The 23,794-nt window shown below is 43.2% G+C and overlaps 1 protein-coding gene across 3 annotated transcripts in view; it reads right to left on the bottom strand.

The window, feature by feature from the left end:
* Positions 1-23,679, bottom strand: part of RAB30 (RAB30, member RAS oncogene family) — a 102,837-nt gene extending 79,158 nt beyond the window's left edge. For 2 of the 3 annotated variants that reach the window (XM_070782638.1, XM_019954945.2), the window contains exon 1: positions 23,463-23,678. Coding sequence is in view for 1 of the 3 variants with exons in the window: in XM_070782639.1 (XP_070638740.1) it covers positions 23,463-23,495 (33 nt within the window). In the remaining 2 variants the exon portion in view is untranslated. Of the gene's footprint in view, positions 1-23,462 lie in introns of all 3 variants that reach the window. The other variant, XM_070782639.1, reaches the window with a different exon arrangement.
* Between the last annotated feature and the right edge of the window lie 115 nt (positions 23,680-23,794).

Below are 23,794 nucleotides of genomic sequence, written 5' to 3'. Positions count from 1 at the left end.
ACGCGCGGTCCCTTTAAACCTGGACATTTTTGCATTCTCATTCTGCATGATCAGCCCCATTCTGGCTCCGTGCACCAAGCATTCCCAAGTCTCAACCAGTACACACAGCGGGAGCTCAATTGTCGTTTGTCTAACTGAATAAATGGATTCTGCATCAGTAACCCTAAGAACTAAATCCCCCACCAAGAGGGTAAATTAGGTCAATGTGTATCAAATGAAGCCCTAATAGATGTCCCCAGCATCCGCTTGCCACAACAAGGGGACGGAGCAGCAGCTCCACTGGCTCTTTGGATGACGGTGACACCAAAACTGACCCAGAGCTCAGATAACCAGGATTAAGACTCACCTTGCTTCACCAAATAAAAATACATTTAGCCATCCCCTGCACAAACCCCTTGGATAAATTATAAAGCTATCGAGAAGTAGCTATCGAAACACAGATCATCTCAACAGATTATCTTAATAGCCATGGACCCAAGAGAGGAAATCCCACCCAAAATAAGGCACATGGAAGAATTTAGCTCACCATATTCTGTTTCTCTTGCCCTCTGTTGTTAAGGATACAGAATACCAAAACAAGGAATTCAAACATTTATGTCAGGGCAGCAAGCCAAGGAAAGCCTAGAATATATGATCCTATTAACACTAATGGAAGTTGAAGCAAGCTAACAGAGACAATAAAGCCTGCCCCCACTCTCACTACACGTACATTTCCAAAATAAACAGCCAGCAATTATTCTTTTAATGCTCCTTCTCTGAACATCCATAAATCACTCCTGGGCATATACCTCTTGCTGATTTCAAAGTACAGGCTTCTGGTTTTTCTTTTTTTCCCTACCTTGCCTTCACTCTTCCTGTTTCTGGATGCTTACAGAGGACCTTCCTGAATGGGCCTGGGGGTGCTTTTCTATGATCCCTGAGTTAAGCATCCTCAGTACACATGCAGCACACGCCAACCACCACCTCCTTCATCAGACTGAGCCTTAGGAATCACCAAATTAATATGGGGTTTCTGCCCTCTCCATTCTCCTCTAAAGAAGCCGGTTGGAGCTCTCCCTTCTCCCAGCTGGCCGAGAAGTCTAAAGGTCCCCCACACCCAATGACAGGGTGGATTCATACATCTCACTCCCACCCCCAGCCCCCGGCACCATGCTCCCAATATACTGAGCTGGAAGCCTAAAAACAACAACAACAAAAACCTGTATATCTCAAAGCTTACTTCCAAAAACCAAAGGACAGAAGAACAGTTTAAATTTGGATTCTTTTCCTGACTTATTAGGTAAGCTTTTTCCAATAGCCAAGACAGATAGACAGACACTGACCCACTGCCAACCTCTGCATGAACTTCAAAAAAAAAAAAAAAAAATCCCATTCCTTCTCAGAGTCTTGTTATTCTCATGGGTTTCTCAACCATTAAAAATGGGTTTAATCTCAGCTGGCATCTTTGCTTGAAAGGTTAAGAATCCAACACCTAGGATTATATTATTGGAACTCTGAGTTCCCCCCGCCCCTAGGGAAGAACCCTGCAATGACTGTTCTCTGATTCCAGGAGCAAACAGCCACACCTATATTTTCTGCAAATGCCATCACTGTAACCCCTGCTGGGGGACCTAGAGCAGACCTGAGTACCTATTTCTGGCTCTTCTCCCTGTTGAGTATGGGATCCAGACTAGATCCAGACCATCTGTAGAGTATGGGATCCAGACAAGATCCAGACCATCCGTAGCACCAGAAGAAAATCATCACTTGGATAAAAAAAAAAAAAAATCCCTGGAAAGCATCTAGGTAATTAATGTACAGAAATGCAGACTCCCTCCAACGTAAGATAAATCTAGTATCTACTGATTTTGTCTCTATAAAAGATTTTGCAGGCTATTCATTAATATTTGCATAAAGAAAAGAGACCCACATGTGCCTTTTTAAAAACATACTTGTCTATTTGGCTGTGCCAGGTCTTAATTGCAGCATGAAGGATCTTAGTTCTTGAACCTGGGCCCCTGTATTGGAAGCATAGAGTCTTCACCACTAGACCACCAGGGAAGTCCCCTACCTGTGCCTTCTGAATGTGACATTTCATAGGAAGGTTTAAGGTGATTAAAGTAGGTGTTAGAAAACACAATGGACTACTCAGATATTATTATCAAGTATATATGGAAAAAAGTGTACATGGAAAAATGCATATTAATGCTCAAAATACACTATGGCTTATTCTTTTAACAGTGCACAATCATCTTACATGATCCAGGCTGGATGAATCACAACTGGAATCAAGATTGCTGGGAGAAATATCAGCAACCTCCGATATGCAGATGATACTACTCTAATAGCAGAAAGGAGAACTAAAGAGCCTTTTGATGAAGGTGCAAGAGGAGAGTGATAATGCTGTCTTAAAACTCAACATTCAGAAAATGAAGATCATGGCATCCGGTCCCATCACATCATGGCAAATAGATGGGTTAACAGTGGAAACAGTGACAGACTATTTCCTTGGGCTCCAATATCACTGTGGATGGTGACTGCAACCACAAAATTAAAAGATGTTTATTCCTTAGAAGAAAAGCTATGACAAACCTAGACAGCATATTAAAAGTAGAGACATCACTTTGCCAACAAAGGTCTGTATAGTCAAAGCTATGGTCTTTCCAGTAGTCATGTACGGATGTGAAACTTGGACCATAAAGAAAGCTGAGCACTGAAGAATTGATGCTTTTGAACTGTGGTGTTGGAGAAGACTCTTGAGAGTCCATTGGACTGCAAGGAGATCAAACCAGTCAATTCTATAGGAAATCAACCCTGACATTCACTGGAAGGACTGATGCTAAAGCTGAAGCTCCAATACTTTGGCCACCTGATGCAAAGAGCCAACTCATTAGAAAAGAGTTGGGAAAGATTGAGAAAAATATTTTCTCAATGTTGGGAAAGAATTGGGAAAAATATTTTCTCAATGTTTCTACTGTTGGGAAAGATTGAGGGCAAGAGGAGAAGGGGTCGACAGAGAATGAGATGGTTGGATGGCATCACTGACTCAACAGACATGAGTTTGAGGAAATTCAGGGAGAAAGTAGAGGACAGGAAAAGCTGGTGTGCTACAGTTCATGGGGTCGCTAAGAGTTGGACATGACTTAATGACTGAACAACAACAACAAATCATCTTATAAACATGGCACAACCATTCTTACTCCTTAAAGCAGAAATAATTATTTCCTCTACTTTGTGGACCCACTGGACCCCATAAGGATGTTAATAACAGGACCTATGACCTCTTATTTACTTGTATGTTTACTCTCCTCACACTTCACTACCCTAGACAATAAGTCCCTTGAAGACAAGGACTCCATCATATTCCTTCTTGAGTCCTCAGTATCCAAGAGACTGCCTAGCACCTAGCAGGTGTCTCATAACACCCAGATGGAAAAGCAAGAGATGCAGCAGGTATTCAGAGAGCAGAAACTGAATCTGTCTTGTTCATTGTTGCCTGGCCTATAAATATTTTTTGAATGAATGGATGAAAGAAATAAAAGAACAGTGGTACTAGAGCATGAAAATATAGAGTTTGGTTGTGGCATAATAAGTATCATCTTTCCTCAGTTCTAAAACATGTTTTCTTACCTTCTGGCAGGTTGTAAATCAGGATGCATTTTGCAATGGATGGCAACTTGGCATTGTGTTATAGTTTATTTGGAACTTTCTCTTCCTTCCTTCCTCAGTGGTACACAGAAAAGTCTTACATGCTAAAAATAATGGCATTGGGACATCCCTGCCGGTCCAATGGTTGAGAATCTGCTTTGCAATGCAGAGGACTTGGGTTTGATCCCGGACTGGGGAACTAGGATCCCACAGGCTGCAGGGCAACTAAATCTGTGCACCACAGCTAGAGAAGCCCATGTGCTGCAACTAGGAAAGGCCCATGCATGGCAACAAAGACCCAGTACAGCCAAAATTAAAAAAACTAAAAAATATTTTTTAAAAATAATAGTGTGGTAGATTTAGTGAAATATAACCATTTGATGTGGCTGTAGTAACAGGGTTGGAAAGACAACTGTAAAATTGCACTGAATTTTCCACAAGAGTAGAAACAATAAGAGAGGCTGGGCTTTTTAGGGACTTCCCTGGTAGCTCAGCTGGTAAAGAATTCACCTGCAACGCAGGAGACCCCGGTTCGATTCCTGGGTCCAGATGATCCACTGGAGAAGGGATAGGCTACCAACTCCAGTATTCTTGGGCTTTCCTGGTGGCTCAGACAGTAAAGAATCCACCTGCAATGTGGGCAACTTGGGTTTTGATCCATTAGTTGGGAAGATCCTCTGGAGGAGGGCATGGCAATCTACTCCAGTATTCTTGCCTGGAGAATCCCCATGGACACAGGAGCTTGGTGGGCTATATCCATAGGGTAACAAAGAGTCAGACACAACTGAGCAACAGCACAGTACAAGTGGAGTGGCTATTTCTCTCACAATGGTTGCCCCTTCTCTAAAAGTAGCCCACAGGCCAGTTTACGCTAAATAAATGTCCTTCTGCCCACCACCGATTGGTCCAGGGGTGGTCACATGATCCAAAGTGAGTCAATCATTACTCTAAGATTTTTTTACTTGGAGCCAATGAGAGTGTAGAGGCTTCCCTGGTGGCTCAGTGGTAAAGAATCTGCCTGCCAATTCAGGAGACCTGGGTTCAATCCCTGAGTTGGGAAGATCCCCTGGGGGAGCAGGAAATGGCAACCCACTCCGGTATTCTTGCCTGGGAAATCCCATGCACAGAGAAGCCTGGTGGGCTACAGTCCACTGTGTCACAAAGAACTGGACACAACTTAGCAACTGAGCTAAGGCACCCAGGCACCCAATGAGAGTGCAGGGCAGTTTGTCTCTGGTACCCATTTCTTTTTCTTCTTAGGCCTTATTTCTCAGCCTCCTTTGCCATTAGGTGGGGTCAGGTACTGAGTAATAACTGATAGAATGAGGCCAGCAGTAATATAAACTACTTTCAGACCTGGTTCCTGAAAACCTGCCACACGAGATGCTCCAAGCTTCTTCTCCATCTGCAGATTGAAAGGAGAGCACTCTGAGATACCTAGAGGAGAAGGGAACTACAAGATGGCAGGAGCCTGGTGTGTTATAGAAAGTGGCTTAACTAGGAAAAACTATGTTGCACTGGTGAATAAACAAGAAATAAACTTCATTTGTGTTAAGCACTGATATTTGGGGGGATTATTAGGACAATTACCTGCTTTAATCTTCCTTGGTTCCAGGTATACCCATCCCTCTCCTGGTTACACAAAACACCCCACTATTCTTCCCATAAATTCCCTCTTCACCCAGACTAGTTGGAGCTGGACGTCTTTCCTTTACAACTTGAAGAGTTCTGGGAAATGAACTACAATCATTTGAAACGGCAAGAAGATAGACTGGTAAGCAACAGTCCCTAAGTGTCTAGGGAACACTAGAAAATTTCTCAGAACAGAGTAATAAGTCCAACAAACTAATGGCAAATCACAAGACTCTTTCCAGTGTCCCAGAGCTTCCAGCTGTAAACTCATAAGCCACTTAGAGTGAGATCCTCTCTCCAATCTCCTACTACCAGAAGCATGTATAAAGTTGTAATAGCCATGCTTTAGGGTATATGCACTCATGAGTTCACACACACCTAGAATCCTGCTGCTGCTGCTAAGTCGCTTCAGTCGTGTCCGACTCTGTGTGACCCCATAGACAGTAGCCCACCAGGCTCCCCCGTCCCTGGGATTCTCCAGGCAAGAACACTGGAGTGGGTTGCCATTTCTTTCTCCAATGCATGAAAGTGAAAAGTGAAAGTGAAGTCGCTCAGTCGTGTCCGACTCCTAGGGACCTCATGGACTGCAGCCTACCAGGCTCCTCCGTCCATGGGATTTTCCAGGCAAGAGTACTGGAGTGGGGTGCCATTGCCTAACCCTAGAATCCTAGCAAGCAAGATAAATGTCACTTATCACACAGAGTCAGCCCTGCTGTCCCCAGATTTATTGGGAAATGGGTCCACAAGCAACTCCGAGAAGTCAGATAACTACCCTGCGCCTCAGAGCTCTGGGTATGCGAGTACAAGGCTGACCAGAGTTTTCAAAAACAAATATTCAAGACTCAACAAAGCTTAAGGGAGCATTTATAAGACTATAAATGAAAAGATTACAGAAATAAACAGAAGAGTGATGCCATGAATGCCTACATCAGCAAGGAAAAGGTCTGCCTGAACTGGGAGCCAGCGATGACAGAGCATGCATCCCCCTCAGTTTCGAGAAATGTCTCTCAATGAGCCAAGATTTATAACAAGCACTGACGTCTATAATGCATTCTAGGGGCTAGCTGCAGAGCACTTTTGCACTACACATAGAGTAACCTGACTCTCACAAGGAGAGTAGGAAGCTGGGATTGTCATCAGTTCTTTATTTACAGCTAAGAACACAGGCTCAGATAGGTCAAGTGCTCAGAGCCCCAGGATTTGCGGTTTGAGCCAAGACTTGAGCTCCCATTTCCTGACCCCATATCCGCTGTCCATTTCGTTGTCCCCCAAACGATGGAAAGCCGGGGCAGAGAGGGCCCAGCTGGAGGACACTTTTCCCAATGCCATAAGATCCATCAACCCACTTGGAGGGTGGTTTTCTTTGCTTCGTGTAGCCATATGTGGTCAGGGGGTGCGGGGGGAGGGGTTAAAGGGCCTGGGATAAATGCCTGGTCTGCCTCCAAACTCAGCTGGGAAAATACTCTCTGACAAGACACCATAGCTTGTGCCCACAAGCAGGCCCTGAGAGAAGAAGGAGCCTGAGGCACGGGGTCAGGAGAGCTAAGGCCTTCGTGTGATCCTGGCAGAACCTCAGAGTCGGAAGCCTCTGAGAACCAGGCCACAAGCTCTCTCAGGATCCTAAAGATAGAATCTGGGGCAAAGGAACTGAATTTACCCTTTGCTGGGATGGGAGAGAGGATCAAATACATAAACTCAGCTGGCCTTAGACAGTTCATGAGCTACCTCTGAGAGGCAAATTGCCAAGATCAAACACTCACATATTACCTGGGAAAGACGAAAAAAGAGAAAAAAAAAAAAAAAAATCAGGTGGCCTAGTGGTAAAGAATCTGCCTGCCAACGCAGGAGATACAAGAGATGCAGGTTCGATTTCTGGCTCAGGAAGATACCCTGGAGAAGGGAATAGCAACCCACTCCAGTATTCTTGCCCAGAGAATCCCGTGGAAAGAGGCGCCTAGCGGGCTACAGTCCATAGGCTTGCAAAGAGTTGTATATGACTTAGCGGCTGAGCACACACACAAGAGCCATTTATCCCTGGCAGTTGGCAGTCCACCACCTTGGAAAGAAGACATGAGAAATTGGAGGACCTGCCCTTTGGGGTGTTGGAAAACTTGAAGAGTGGGCCTCTCCTGAATATCACTACTTACCAGGCAACAGAGATGAGAGGAAGGGCCTTCATCCTGGTGCACTTCCCAAGAGATAAAAAATCCAAGATCCTGATGAATATGGAATAGGGAAGGGGCAATGGCCTTGATCTGAACAAACTTGGGCTTGAACCACGGCTCAGTGTCTTGTTAGCTGTGACCTTAAACAACTCACAACCTCTTTGAGCCTCAGTTTCAATATCTGTAGAGGATACAACGCTGACCTTTCAGGATTTGGAGGGGGATGAAGAAAAATTATAAATGTAAAGGGCATAGCACACCATCATACACAGGAGCCACTCAACAAATGTGAGCTTTTTGTGAGCCCTTGCAATCCTCACTTCCTTATTATTGCAATATTAATACTTGGTCATTTTAATTCTTAGAAATTCACCAGTCAGTAGTCTTAAGAGAATCATGTCTATCTTGGCCGTTTCGCTAGTCTCTTTAAAATATAATCATCTGCGATTTTGGCTGTGAACATCTCAAATAAATCTAGACCCTTGGGTCTCTTACTAGTCTACTTCATGCTTCCTAAATTCCCTTAGCAAACAAACAAACAAAAAACCCTGCAACCTTATCGTCTTTCTCCAACTCAAAAGACAATCCAAACCTTATGGATATTTGGCACAACTTAACAATAGTCAAGTTCAACTAACGTTCCACAAGGCTTAAAATGAAGAGTTCTGAGTTCACCAAAGCTTTACAGAGTTCAATCAATAGTAGTGTGCCTATGAAAACAGGAACAACAGCAAGGATGAGTTTCTTGTGGAGTTCTTCATTATCTTCTGGGTCTTTGGGACCATTTCCTCTTGACATGCTATTATCCAAGTCAGGGTCACACCTACCCTCTATACTCCAGTCTTTCATATACACCACTACCAGTGCTTTGACCATACTACACAATAACTGTCTATTTTATGCTCTCTTCACTACCCTACAATCTCCTTTCAGGCAAGAACAGTGTTCTGCCATATCTCAATTACCAGTACCTACCAACACAGTACCTGGTGTGTAATAGACATTGAATTAATACTGTAGGTGTATAAGATGGATAAATAAACAAACAGGGTTTCTAGATGGTTGAATGGCATCACCAACTCAATGGACATGAGTTTGAGCAAACTCTGGGAGATGGTGAAAGACAGGGAAGCCTGGCGTGCTGCAGTCCAATAGTTGCAAATAGTCGGACACGACCGAGTGACTAAGCAACAACAACAAAGATCTGGGAGAAACTTTAGAAATCATCTGGTCTAATACAAGGCCTTCGTCTTACAGACAAGGACCCTGAGGCTCAGAGCTGTAAGAAGATTCAGCCCAGGCGGCCTCAGAATCCGCAAGAAGATGACAAGTGGCGGCAGTCACATGCCATTTTGATTGTGAGTTCACAGACAGACATCACTTCACACTCACTCCCAGGGGAGGTAGTGTATCCTGGTGGCTTCCCAGGTGAAGTCTGCGGCTACCTACCTGTCATGTGATTTTGGATAAATTACTTTATCTCTCTGAGTCACAATGGCTACATCTGTTAATTGGGGCTACGAATAACTCCAGAGTTCTTGGGGGTACAAAGCCTGCCAACACACATGAATAGAACAAATGTTTACTGAATGAATCATGAATGAGTCCCTGTCCAGCATACCACAAGAACCTGGTTTAGACTCTGTATTTAAATCTCTGCCTGCATAGAAGGTGGCTGGATCACCCATAATTACACAGCTATGTACTTGGAATTTGTTTCTTGCTGGAATTAGACCTTAAAGCCAAGTAGCCTCTATAACGCTGTTCACCGTTCCTTTCACCTTGGTTGCCCTTGCTTCACAAATCCGCCCCACAAATTACCCATCTTCTATCACCCAGCTAGTTACACCTTGTCTAGAAAGCTGTCTCTGATTCCTACAATGTCCTTAGTCCTTCCTCTCACTAATTAATACAGCAGAGGGGTGTATCCATTTGGCTTTTTAAATTGTGGCAAAATACACATAATGTGAAATTTACCACCTTAACCAATTTTTTTTTTGGCTGTGCCACACAGCATGTGGGATATTAACTCTGCAACGAGGGATCGAACCTGTCCCCTCGCAGCGGAAGCTGTTTTAACCACTGAACCACCAAGGAAGTCCCCCACCTTAACCATTTTTAAGTGTACAACTCAGCAGTGTTGAGTACATTCACACTGTTGTGTGGCCAATTGCTAGAACTTTTTTATCTTGTGAAACCAAATTCTACACTCATTAAACAACAACTCCCCCTATTGCTTCCTCCTCCAGCCGCTGGCGAGCATTCTACTTTCTGTCTCTCTGTCTGATTACTCTAGGTACCTCATTTAAATGGAATTATACAATATTTGTCCATTTCTGTCTGATTTATATCACTTAGCAAAGTGTCCTCGAGGTTCATCCATGTTGTAGCATGCGTTCAGAATTTCCTTCAAAGGCTATTCAGCTTTGAAATACATTCAAGGCTGAATACACGGAATAATTACTCAATGTTCCATTGCATGCACATACTACATTTTGCTTATCCATTCATCTGTTGATGGGCGCTTGAGCTGCTTCCACTTCCTAGCTATCGTGAATAATGCTGAGGTTTATCTGCCTCATCTCCTCTACTTAAATGTGAACTTCCCAAAGACAATGGATGAGTCTCAGTCATCTCTATAGTTCTCAAGGTGCCTCACACGTGATGGCACTTAATAAATACCTATCAAGTAAATAAGACAGTTGTTGTTGTTTAGTGGCTAAGTCGTGTCCAACTCTGTGACCCCATGCACTGTAGCCCTGCAGGCTCCTCTTTCCATGGGATTTCCCAGGCAAGAATTTGCAAATGGCAGTATCAGCAGAAAAACACAGGCTTTGCAATAAGACAGTCTTGATTTCTGGTCCTGGATCTGCCTCTTCCTACTCATATGATCTTAGGCGTGTTGCTTAAGCTCTCAGAGTTTCAGTTCCTTATGTGGTTTTTGCCACAATTAAATATTATAACTTATGTAAAGCAGTTGGCACAGCACTTGGCACACCATAAACTTAAAAAAAAATGTATGCCAGTATTATGATTATAAAGTTATATAATAAAAGTAACTTACTGCACATACAAACAGGCCATTTAGTTTTCTGGCCATGATAATTTTAAAGGCAGAGTACGCAGAATTCTGAGAGCAAACAATTCATTACAGGTAACAGTCAAAACAGAAAGACACCTCATAGCACTAACCATGAATTCGGATTGGTATCACTCTACTGAAATCTTGAGCTATTCTGCTACAGGTCTGGATGTTGGAAATTTTGCCACTTCAAAGGGACAGACTTAAACGTTGTACTGAGGACCACCTCCCTGAGCAAAGCAGCCTGTCAAAGATCTCACAGTTTTTAATCAGGATGACTTGAGGGTTTTTTTTTTTTTTTTTTGGTGCCTGGGCTGAGTCTGTCTTGAATTTGATCAAGTTTGAACTTTTTAGCAAAATGATGAAAGAAAGAAATAGATCTTTATGACTATTTCAGACAGACATATTTATTTCAATCTGTCTCAAAGGAAACTGAGCTCCCCACCCTACTCCTAGTTCCTCCTGGACATGAATTCCTTTTGCGGTTGCTCTCCAAATTTTCCAGACCAGAAACATTCCTTCCAAAGTTAGCTCTTAGAAAGTAGAGTTCTTAAGTCTTAGAAGGAAAACTTATTGGAGTTTCTTTTTGTCTGCTGAAACAATTAACATTCCTCATGGCTAATTTAAATGACTCTCTCAGACAAAAATCAGAAACTTGGTCGTGTGGTGGAGGAAAGGGAAGGGAAGAAAAAGAGAAGGTAAGAGAAAGTTGTTCAAATGCTAGTGTCAGTCGCTCAGTTGTGTCGGACTCTTTGCGTCTCTCTGGACTGTAGCCCACCAGGCTCCTCCTTCTGTAGGATTCTCCAGGCAAGAATACTGGAGTGGGTTGCCATGCCCTCCTCCAGGGGATCTTACCAACCCAGGGATCAAATCCGAGTCTCGTGTTTTCTACATTAGAAGGCACGTTCTTTACCACTAGTGCCACCTGGGAAGCCCCCCATATGCCACAGGTCAATTTTAATTTGTCTCCCAAATAACAGCTAAGGGCTACTGAATGCCTTCCCCAACCAGGACACCCAAATGACTTCGAGGCCCACCAGGTGAAGGGTACCACACTGAGACTTGAAACACAGAGCCTCCACTATGCTCTAAGCATTAATTTTGGTGATGACTGCATGACTCTGTGAACATCCTAAATCAAACGACTGAATACATGCAGTTCATGTGAATTTTATCTCAACAAAGTCATTTAAAAGCCAGCATCATATAAAAGAGTAAATTTTAAGAAATCTCACCACATACACATGCGCACATACCCCACTCCTACTGCACTGGTATCAGTAACCATTTTGTTATTTTATATCCTTCCCAGATTCCTTTGTGCAAATCCAAATGTATTTGCTTAACCCCCTACTTCTTTCACAAAACATGCACTCTTCTGCATCAGCTTTCTTTTTGAGGGGTGTGGAGGAACCATCTTTCTTTCACTTAAAATATCCTTGGAGATCTTTGCATATCAACGCTTAGAGAAATCCTCATTCTTGGTAGTTTAACAGCTTTCCCTTTTGTGAACATACCCATTTATTTAACCAGCTTCCCACTGATGCACACTTAGGTGGTCTCTAATCATTTGCTATTAGCAATGGTGATGCAATGCTTGTGCTTTCTTCTTAACTTGGTTTTATCAGGTAACATTCTGCTTCTGGACTGAAGGGAGACAGCCTCAACTGCAGGAACCTCTTCAGAGTTAGTTGGAACTGGGTCTGCATACAGCCTCTTCTGTCCATGTGCATGTCAGTCGTTCAGTCGTGTCCGACTCTTTGCGACCCCATGGATTGTAGCCCACCAGGCTCCTCTCTCCATGGGATTTCCCAGGCAAGAACAACCCACTGGAGTGGGTTGCCATTTCCTTCTCCAGGGGATCTTCACCACCCAGGGATTGAAGCCAGGTCTCCTGCATTGCAGGCGGATGCTTTACCATCTGAGCTACTAGAGAAGGCACAGTCTCTTCTGCTGACTAGCTCTTAGCTCCATGACTGGGAAGGTTTCTTTTATCTTCTGAGCTTCAATTTCCTCACTTCATAAAGTAGGCAAAATCCCACCTACTTTATCAGGTTGCTTTTAGGGCTCAATAGGCTCCCACTGGCCAAATTTGGGACAATTTTTGTATCAAAAAGCATAAATATGGGAGCAGGGGAGGCGGAAGGTTGGAAATGGATTATAACACATGGGGGAAGAATCCAGGAATCCAAGTGATACTAAAAATAAATAAATAGTAGGGGAGTTGAAAGCTAATCTATCAGAAAAATGCTGGAAAACAAATACAGAACCAAAGAGAAAATTAGAAAATCATCCTTTTACTTATTGCATAGCACAGGGAACTCTGCTCAGTCTTATGTGGCAGTCTAGATGGGAGGGGAGTTTGGGGGAGAATGGATACACATATATGCGTGGCTGAGTCCCTTCGCCGTTCACCTGAAACTATCATATTGTTAATCGGCTATACTCCAATACAAAATAAAAAGTTTAAAAAAAGAAATAGAAAATCATCCTTTTATAGATGTTAATTGATCTAGGCCAGGATTATCAATAGATGTTTAAACCAGAGAGAGAAAAGTTGCTGAGAACAGGAGTTTGAAACAATCTCAAAGAATCACCCCAAAGGCAACGTTATTAATTAGAAAGAGAAGAGGGTTGGTTCCTTTACAATGTAGAGATCTGGCAAGGCCACCACATTCAAAATACAAACTTCTCATCACCAGTGTGGGGACAAACTGACATGTGTCACCCTGATGTGATGCAAGGGGAAGGATACAGCATCGCCTGTGGGGTATTCTTATCGCGAATGTTTACCCTGAGTATAAGAATAACAAAACCAGCAGATAAATCCAACCTACCGTCTACAAAGCAGCTTAGAATTTTCAAACTGTCAATGTTATGAAAGACAAAAAAAAAAAAAGGCAGGGGAACTTAGCCACATTAAAGGAAATTCAAGAGACACAACTACACTGTATAAGCAATCTTTGATTAAATTCTGCATCCCTCTTCCCCTAAAAGGTTATAAATATCATTGGAACAACTGGGGAAATCTGAAAAATATTATTGTTCCAGTGTAATGGTATTGTGGTTACAGGGGAGAATGTCCTTGTTCTTTAGACATACACGCTTCAGTGCTTAGAGATAAAGTGTTGTGGTGTCTGCAACTTACTTTCAAATGATTTTGAAAAATAAAAATCAATGTGTGTGTCAGTGTGTGTGTGTGTGTGCATGCACACAATCAGGATGGGAAAGCAAATAAATCTAGATGAAGGGTATAGGAGTTTTTGCTGTAATATTTTTGCAGTTTTTCTATGTTTGAAATTGTTCAAAATAAGTTGGGGGGGGGGGGGAATCAAACAAAACACGTAAATCAACTGACATTCATTAGGTCCTATAAGAGTTCCCATCATGGCTTCAACCAACTCAACAGATCTACAGAAAGCTCCTGCCCTCTAACCATGCTATGTGCTGGGGCTAAGTCACTGCAGTCGTGTCTGACTCTTTGTGACTCTATGGACTGTAGCCCAACAGGCTCCTCTGACCATGGGATTCTCTTGGCAAGAATACTGGAGTGGGTTGCCGTGTTTTCCTCCAGCAGATTTTCCCGACCCAGGGATTGAACCCAAGCAGATTTTCCCGACCCAGGGATTGAACTCCAGCAGATTTTCCCAACCCAGGGATTGAACCCAGGGATTCAAACCCAACCAAGGGATTGAACCCACTGAGACTTGGGTTCAATCCCTGGTCAGGAATATCTGCTGGAGAAGAACACGGCAACCCACTCCAGTATTCTTGCCAAGAGAATCCCATGGTCAGAGGTGCCTGTTGGGCTATAGTCCATAGAGTCACAAAGAGTCAGACACGACTGAAGTGACTTGGCCCAGCACATAGCATGGTTAGAGGGCAGCAGACAGTGCTGCCTTCAGAAAGCTTACACCTCTGATCAGATGACAAGACAAAAACAGGAAACACCTAGAGATCCAGTAAGGTTTTGGTTCCAGAAAAACTAGCTGGGGCCTACATATGTGAATTTTTTAAAGATCGGTAACCTTTTAAAAAACAAAACAGAACCACTACTTAACCTCACTAAGAATTATTTCCTCATTTACATGGAAAAATGGAGCTGGAATCTACAAGCTAAGTTGAGAGAATAAGATAGCGTACATAGTACACCTCTGTAAAGCGTATGTTATTGAAGGCTTAGCAAAAGATTAATCTCCTAGAATAAAAGCAGAGAAGGAAAGCTCCAGGAGGGTTCCACCTTTGTTTCCCTATCAGAACACCCAGCACAGGAATTTGCATTTAGCTTATGCTCCAAACATTGGATGAAGAAGTAATAGTAAGACATTATGAGATAGAATACCTAAAGAAAGTCTTTGTGGCTACAAATGCCACTGGAATTAGAGGAACGATTAATATGAGCTGGCCCAGCCAGAGACTGCAGCACCTTAACAAAAGCACATATTTACGTGCACATAAATTGGCAAATTTATGTCACATGAGTTTGAGCAAACTCTGGGAGATAATGAAGGACAGGGAAGCCTGGCATACTGCAGTCCATAGGTTTGTAAAGAGTCTGACACGACTCAGTGACTGGACAACAAAATTAGCAAAAGTCCTACTATACAGATTATCTCATCTGAGCCTCAAAGTAATCCCTATTTTAGAGATGAATAAACTGAGGTTTCAAAAAATAAATTACCCACTGAGCACACAACTCAAATTTCTGTTTGCCCAACCCAGCCACAGAAGAATGAAAATAACTGGTTAAAAGAATGGAAATATCTCACAGCTCAGTGATCCCATGGTCTCTGTAGAACAGTGAGTCACTGATGGCCACTCCTAAACTCAGGCCTTTTCTACAAAAAAAAAAATGCCAAAAATCTGCCTTGGGATTGCTTCTCTGGCTATTCAGAAAGATGAAAAATCAGGCCTTTTAGCCACCAGCTTCAGATATTAAAACAGCAGAGCTTAAATTCCCCTTTCTTGTGTGGCTGCATAACGGAGATGGAGAGGAAGTGAGTAGAAGAGATGATTTTCAATTCAAGGTTGACGGTGTCTGCATTTTAGTGAAGTTAATCTTAACTCTAAAATTTCCCTGCAAAATTTTCTGGGGGAAGACTCATGACTGCATTACTGTTCCTATTCACTTTTTAAACATCATGCTGTGTTGCAGTCTGGGATAATATATTTTATTTCTCTCTTCCAGAGGTTTCCATGTTATGGATGTATCAACCTTTACTACAGCGATCACAAAAACCACTACAACTCCCTTCCCTTAGTAAAAGAGGGTAGTCTAAGTGGCTAAATGGACTTGGCATAAGTATATAAAAATGACACTTCAAAGATTGTGATAGGAATTTAAATTGGGAAGCAGTTTAAATGAAAAATATCTATGCCCTTTGCCCCAGCATTTCTACCTTAGAAATGAATCCTACAGAAATACTCCCACAAGTTTATTACAAACGGATGCATGCTCAAATGCTCACCGCAGCAGTGTCTGACAGCCACTGAAAAGGGTAAGTTAGAGGAACATGCAAATACGTGGGGCAGATGCCCAAAATATATTAAGTGCCAGAGAGCAAGCAGAATACGTATTAAAATAACATCTTTAGCATACACGTGAGGGAAAATGACAGCATATGTGTGCGTGCTTCGTCGCTCAGCTGTGTCCAACTCTTTGCGACCCCATGGACTGCAGCCCACCAGGCTCCTCTCTCCATGGGATTCTCCAGGCAAGAATACTGGAGTGGGTTGCCTTCCCTTCTCCGCAGGATCTTCCCGACCCAGGGATCAAACCTGAGTCTCTTTCATTGCAGATGGATTCTTTACCATCAGAGCTACCAGGGAGGCCAGAAAAATGAGAGCAATACACATCAAAATCGCAACAGTTGACTACATGAGGCAGAATTAAGGGAATTTTCCCTTTGTAGTTCATCAGACATTTCTGTAATGGATTTTGATTTCTCTTAGGTCTAGAATCAAAAAACTAATTTAAAATATACGTTTATGTCCTCTTTCATGTCCTTTCCTCTTTGCAGTCAAATGCTCTACTCCTGAGTTATTGCCCCGCTTATCTCTCTTTTTAACTCAGGAAACAGCCACCTGCATCATTACCTCTAGAAATAAACAGCGCCAGCTGCAGAGGTCTGCACTCTTTAGGGAATGACAGAATCGTGGTCAGAAAGGACAGAAAAGATCACCTACAATATCTGCCAACAAACAGTATTCCAGCCCATAGGCTGATTAAATACAGGCAGTGACCAAAACAATCACTATCTTCTGAAGCAGGCCTTGATGTCATCTAGATTTGCTGTGACATTCCTAAAGATGACATTCAGGAATGGGCAACTGACTTGAACAATAATATTCAACACATGACAGGCTAAGCAGACAGAATCATTACCATATCCAAGAAAACTAACCTTGTTACTGATTATTTCCCATGCAGCTCCCATTCAAACTTCCCCAACTGTCCTCTCAGTGTCCTTGATAGCTTTTGCTTTTTTAAGTCCAGTATCCAATCAAGGGTTGCATGCGGCATTTGGTTGTCATAGCTCTTTGCTCATGCTCGCTCAGTCGCTAAGTTGTGTCCAACTCTTTGTGACCCCATGGCCTTGTAGCCCACCAGGTTTCTCTGTCCATGGGATTTTCCAGGCAAGAATACTGGAGTGGGCTGCCATTTCCTTGTCCACGGGATCTTCCCGAACCAGGGATCGAACCCATGTCTCCTACACTGGTAGGCAGATTCTTTATCTCTAAGCCACCAGGGAAGCCTGCCATGGCTCTTGAGTCTTTTTTAATCTAGATTAGTCCCCCGACATTTTGTATTCTTTTGCTTTGTTTCTCTGTCACGACATTGACACTTTTGAAGATCACAGTCCAGCTGTTCTACAGTACGTCCCACAATTTGAATTTGCCTGATTATTTCCTCATGATTAAATTGAGGTTAAATATTCCTGGCAAGAATTCTACCTTGGCATTAGGTGTGTGCTTGCCATTGCATTCGGTTGTCTAGTTACACTGAGATATCTTCCTCTTCATTATGTCACTGGGGGTACCAGGAAAGCCATCGGTCAATATATAAGATGTTCAAAATAGTAAATAATACCAAAAACAGCCTCAACGAACACCAGCTATTCCAGGCATAGTACCAGACATTTTAAAAAAATATATTATCTCATTTAAACCTCACAACAATCTTGTAAAGAAGCAGCAGTTCAAAGAGGTTAAGTCGCTTGTCCAGTGACACACATATAGTGATAAAAAAAATGTACACTTTCACATGTGGACTCATTCTTACACACAAACCCCCACACACACGTCAACATATGATCTCTGGGGTCCATGGTCTCCCTGAGGATCTTCCAGGGACAAGTAAAGAAGCCCTACCTTAGACTAATCTTGAGGAGGCCTAGCTAGCTTTCAAGAGTTGAATTCCTATGGAGAAGAAATTGAAAATAAATTATCTGTGGTCCACATAAAATTCTTCCACACTTGGAAATCTTCTTATTTGGAAATGGGCCACCTTTCCACCATAGCCAAGAAAATAGGGCAATGGCTCCATAAATTATTATAACATTCTGGTATTTGGCTTGTTTTTTTGCTATTCTGCAACAAATTGAAAAGAAAAATAAAGACAATGTAGAGAATTTTTCACAATATATTTCTAATTTTAATTAGATTTCTATATAAAATATAATTTCTAAATATATTTCTAATTTTAAAATGATGGTCTTTCCACAAGCTTTGGTATTAAATACGCTTTATTTCATGAGATAAACTAAAGGAGGACATATTTTTTAAAACACCTTTAACTATAGAAGAATAACTGTTGGCAAAATCTCACCCAATTTTATCTCAATTTTTTTGTATTTTCACTTACCTATAAAAGTCTGAAACCCATTATTTATGGCATTCTATACAATCAACATTATTTCAGAGAAACTAACTGGAATAAAGGAAATTCAGCCCCCAAAGAAACCAGGTCTGAAATCATTCTGAATTTTCCCTGAAAATCATCCACAAAACATCTCAAAGGTCTCCTCAGTCTCAGGTCTCCTCATGTCAACGCATTTGTTAAAAGCGTTTTACATTTTATATTTGCATTACTAATTGCCCTCTTCCGATGTGTTGCTATTTCCTGCCTTTGAGTGCGTCCTTATGACTTAGGTTAATATACTCAATCGACAAACATTCAGTGAGTCCCCAGTTTGTGCAAGGCAGTCTATTAGATGCATAGGAACTCACTCTGGAGAGTTGTTTCTTGCCTCCAAGTCTCAGGTCACAGGTAACCTACCACAGGTCACCCCCTTCTCCCCACGACTCAGCTCCCAAAGAAGTATGAAAACTTCCCTTGGGACTGTCCTCTCCTAGCACTGCCATCAAACCTCCTTGTGTGTGGTTATTTGTTTATATTCCTCTCCCTCACCTACATGAATTTTTCCAAAGCAAACACTGTCTTATTCAATGCTGTATTCCTAACACAGTGCACATACAGCTGCCAGGGATCAGTATAAATTAGTGGAATAAATATATTTTACATAGGAGGAAAATAAAGCTCGCAAAAAGAATATGATGTGTCTAAAATCATAAATAAGAAGTCACTCGTTGTAAAAAGCCTCACCAGAGGTCTCTTCTGTTCCACCATGATATCCTACACACAGATAAAGTGAGCTGGAGATCTTAGACGTCTTCATGGAACCTCAAACTCAGTATGTCCAAAAGTCCCTCCCCCTTGAAAAAACAAATAAAAATCTGGTCCCCATCCAATGTCCTCTTTCTCTTATAAGTGATATATCCAGTAGCTTAAGGAAAACCAAAGTCATCTTAACTCCATCTTTTTTCTATCTCCACACCCAATCTAGCAACAACCGTATCAACTATAGTCTTCAAATTTAGTGTCTCCCAATCACTTCCCTTCTCTCCAAGCCCCCAGCCACCACCCTAGATCCAAGGCCACCACCATCCCACAGGTAGACTACAAAAATGACTTTCCACCTCATCTTGTGTTCACTTTAGCTAATTCTCTCCAGTCTCTTCCCCAACTTAACAGCCAAGGTGATGTTTTTAATATCATCCTACCTGCATATGGAATTCATCTAGCTAATTAAAATCCTTCACTTAGGATAAAGACCAAATTCACCAGTGACTCAGAAAACTGCCCACTGTCTAGGCTCTGTCCACCTATCCAGCTTCATTCTTCCTCATTCTGGTCTCTCTCTCCTTGCTTCATGCCCATCAACTGTCTAACCCCCATAACTAACTAACTTTTAAATTCGTATAGTCATCTATTTCCTTTGTACTTTGAACATGTAGTTCCCGTGTTAGAAACCCCTTGTCCTCATCTCAGCACCTCCTATTGCCATCCTAAATTACTTCCTCTCACTCTCCAAGTCTCTTGAAATGTCACTTCCTACGGGAAGCCCTCCCTGATTCCTCCAGGCAAGGGAAGCACACCAAGTTAACCACTCCTCTCCTACCTTGTTGTACATCCCACTTCAGCAGGAGAATTCATCACAGTTGTAATTGCTTCTCCAATGATTATCTCCCCTATCAGAACATAAATTATCTGATAGTGGTGGAAGCATCTCTTTTTACGGAGCCTGGCGGGCTGCAGTCAGTGGGGCTGCAAAGAGGCAGACAGGGCTGGGCGACTGAGCACGCACATGTGCACGCACACACACACACACACACACACACACACCTCCCCCCAGTCCTTAGACCACAGTGGTGGTGGTGGTGGTTTAGTCACTAAGTCATGTCCAACTCTTGCGACCCCCGTAGACTATAGCCTGCCAGGCTCCTCTGCCTATGGGATTCCCCAGGCAAGAATACTGGAGTGGGTTGCCATTTCCTTCTACAGGGGATCTTCCCGACCCAAGAATCAAACCCAGACCTCCTGCATTGAAGGCAGATTCTTTACCGACTGAGTTACAGGGAAGATCTAGCTGCTCTCAATATCTGTTGTCAGAAGGACAGGCTGGGGCCATATCACCAGGCCAAGGGGCAAGGATCCTTATCCCTTTGCAAAGGATTTAAACAAAGGGAGAAAGAAATGCAGAGTTATTCAAGGTCACAGAGATAACCGAAATAGGGCCAAAACTAACATCCCATTCAGCTCATTTCTCCTCCCTAAAACACTAAAAAGCCTGGGTAGAAGAGGGAGCAACTCAGAAGAAGAAAATTAGGAATGAAAAGATGGTGAGTGAGAGGTCTCAGGTGGTGAGAGCTTCTGAATCTGCCTGTCACACTAGCTGCTTCTGGATGGGCAGCAGTTAGACTTTTCCTGCCTAGAGGAGCATCTTACTACACAAACAAACATAATCACTACCACCTCCTTAATGGGACAGTGGGTATAAAACAACAAACTTCTTTCATCCAAAGAAGAGAAGAAATGACAGGAAGAAAAGCTGTTATTGCTCCAAGCATCTTCAAAAAAAAAAAACCCAAATGGGCAGTGTGGTCACCTGGACCGGCTCCTCAGCAATCAACAGGAAGGGAGTAGAAAAGACGTAACTGCAGCAGGCAGGGGCAAGGGAGGAATAAACTAGAAGCCACTCAAAGTCTACTGATTCTTTGAGAATTAGGAGAACATTTTTTGTAGAGCATTTAAAAACCTTGCCAGGGGCTTCACTGGTAGCTCAGGGGTAAATAATCCTCCTGCCAATGCAGGAGACACGGGTTCAATCCCCAGTCCGGGAAGATACCACGTGCCGTGGAACAACGAAGCCCGTGTCCCGCATACTGCGCCTGTGCTCTAGAGGCCGAGAGCCACACCTACTGAAGCCCGCGCTCTGCAACATGCGAAGCCGCTGCAACGAGAGGCCCGGGCACCGCCACCAAGAGTAGCCCTCGCTCGCCACAACTAGGTAAAAGCCTTCGCAGCAACGAAGACCCAGCACAGCCAAAAATAAAGAAAGAAATAAAATTATATTAAAAAAAAAAAACTTGCTAATGCACCGGCAGCTCTTAAAACAGGTACCGATGAAAGGAAAAGTATCATGAGCTCAACTGTAACAATTCACTGTCTTCGGGCTGCGGGGGTCAAATTATATCCATGACAGAAGCCACAAACCAGGCCAAGGGGTTAGGTTCATTGCCATTCATCCTACCAAGCACCAACTGCAAGAAGAAGAAAAGGCAAAGCCTCTTCAATGAGGACTCAGTAGAATAAATATTTGAAGTCTCAACTACCCTACCCTGGATGTTCTGGATGAGGCAGAGAAGGGATGGAAGGGTATCCAGAGCCGGGAAGGACTCTTAGAGAGAGAGATGTGATATACTGGTGATAGGGAGATTTTGAAACACAGAGGGAAAAATGAGAATTGCAAATTGAGAGACAGGGAGAGAAACTGGAAGAACTTGAAGAGACACAGAGGGGTGTGGAAAGGAAGACAGCGTGGAAGGGGTGCTCAGGAAAGCAGACAATAAGCAACAGAGGGACACAGAAAGAGGCAAAGCCAGGCAGACCATCTTTCCCCAAATCCCAAAGCTGCTCATTGCATTCCAATAAATCACTCTACTACAAAGCCCATACAATGGACTGCCCTTTGCATTCAGTAACAAGCGGCATGTAACGAAGCATCGCCCAGCTGCAACTTTGGAGACCTAAGGGTCTGAATTAAAAACGAACAAAAAATTGGTTCAGCAGCAGAAGATAACCAGTAATGACTTTCCCCCAGTGGCTGACTTGGCTCCGAAAAGGTTTGGCATTTTGGAGTTAAGCATAAAACACTGGCATTTCTCCTTTTGACATTCCAAGAGGGGGTGTGGTTGACCCCAGGTCCATTCATTTCCAAGGTTGTAGATCTCTCAGCTAAGATTGGCCCCATCTGTTCTGGAGTCAGCCAGCTGTTTATTCCAAAATGACATATTTATTTTACTAATCACCCTAGTAACTCTTACAAGAACAGAGCCAATAGCACATGAGTCAAAATGCTCTCTGTCCTGTTAAACGTGTCAGTTTGCGTAAAAAAACAAAACCAAAAATCCAAAAAAGCTCTACGTGCTTTTCGGTTTCCAAGTCCATGATCACTCTTCCATGCCGTACCTTTCAGTAATGGCAAATGAAGGTTAACAGCGCTTCTAACTTTTCCTTTCCCTAATGCGTTAAAAATGAACCCTAATGATCCATTCTCCAAACCGTTATTTGTGACTGGTGACTGCCTCAGGAAAGGACAGCTCATTACGGTACCACTGTCAGTGGCAAGAAGCCTATTGGAATGTAATTTAAAACATTCGCACGAGTACAAATCTGTCGGCTCCACATCCAAACAATCCTGAAACCCTGCAGTTGGAAGAGGAAAAACACTCAACGAAAATGTTGCTTCCAGCAGCCTCAGAGAACCTTGCCCAGACACGTGAAATGTTTCTGACTGGCACGGAGTGCACCATTAAAGGACACTGTCACCTCAAATTGGCAGAAAAGGCGAGACAAACGACGTAGACACACACACACACACACACAAAATAAAGACCCACAAAACTTAACCTACTCAGAAGCACGCTCATCTTAAAAATGAATAGTGTGTGCTCGCCCAAGTGACACGAAATGTTCCAAAGTAGTGCGACCACATGAAATCAGTCTCCATTTCTCCCCACGCATCACCCCTTCCCACTCAAATCTCAGCACTCGGGCCGTATGTGACAGGACTGCAGTCTCCCACCACTGCCTTCCTCTGATTATTTTCCAAGAGCACTTCCCAACATCCTCCCCAACCCAGCTCCCTCTCCCAGTCTTCAAAAAGGTTGAGGGGAGTTGCGACTAGGGAACTGGCAAGCATCCGTCCTCTGGCGGGGGAAGGCTGATGGAGTTGTTCTTTGCAGTGACCCAAATTGCAGAGAGCTTTTCGCTTAGCAGCGCTTGCGAGCAACCTTCCCAATCCTCCCGCCCCCATCTTCCCAAAAGAAAGCCTTGAGAACTAAGCGGGAGGAATAACTTGGTAGAATCATTTGAATAAATCACTTCAACTCACCTGGTTTGGGATTTTTCTCCCCACCCCAGGCATAAACAGAAAGGATGTGCGAATGAGTCACGCAAGCAATGGAGGGTGTTGCGATGTCCTAAGTCCAAGGGCTGAAGTCAGTCCTTGCCCTGGTGCTGCTGCTACGCTTAGCTCAGCTGGAGCGAGCGGCAATCGCAAGCCTAGCAGCAGCAGGGGGGTGGATAGATCGTAGCACAATGAATGCAGTGGGGTTTTTGCAATGACATCATCCCACTGTCCAAAAGGCCCCAATAGCCATGCTCAGGAGCGGTGCGTTCTGGGAATTGTAGTTTCCTCAAGGCCCGGCGGAACAGCCGGGCTAT

Source organism: Bos indicus, chromosome 29, assembly GCF_029378745.1.
Source record: "Bos indicus isolate NIAB-ARS_2022 breed Sahiwal x Tharparkar chromosome 29, NIAB-ARS_B.indTharparkar_mat_pri_1.0, whole genome shotgun sequence".
Classification (NCBI taxonomy): Eukaryota; Metazoa; Chordata; class Mammalia; order Artiodactyla; family Bovidae; genus Bos; species Bos indicus.
Note: the sequence above shows the minus strand (reverse complement) of the source record. Positions and strands in the feature narration are given on the sequence as shown.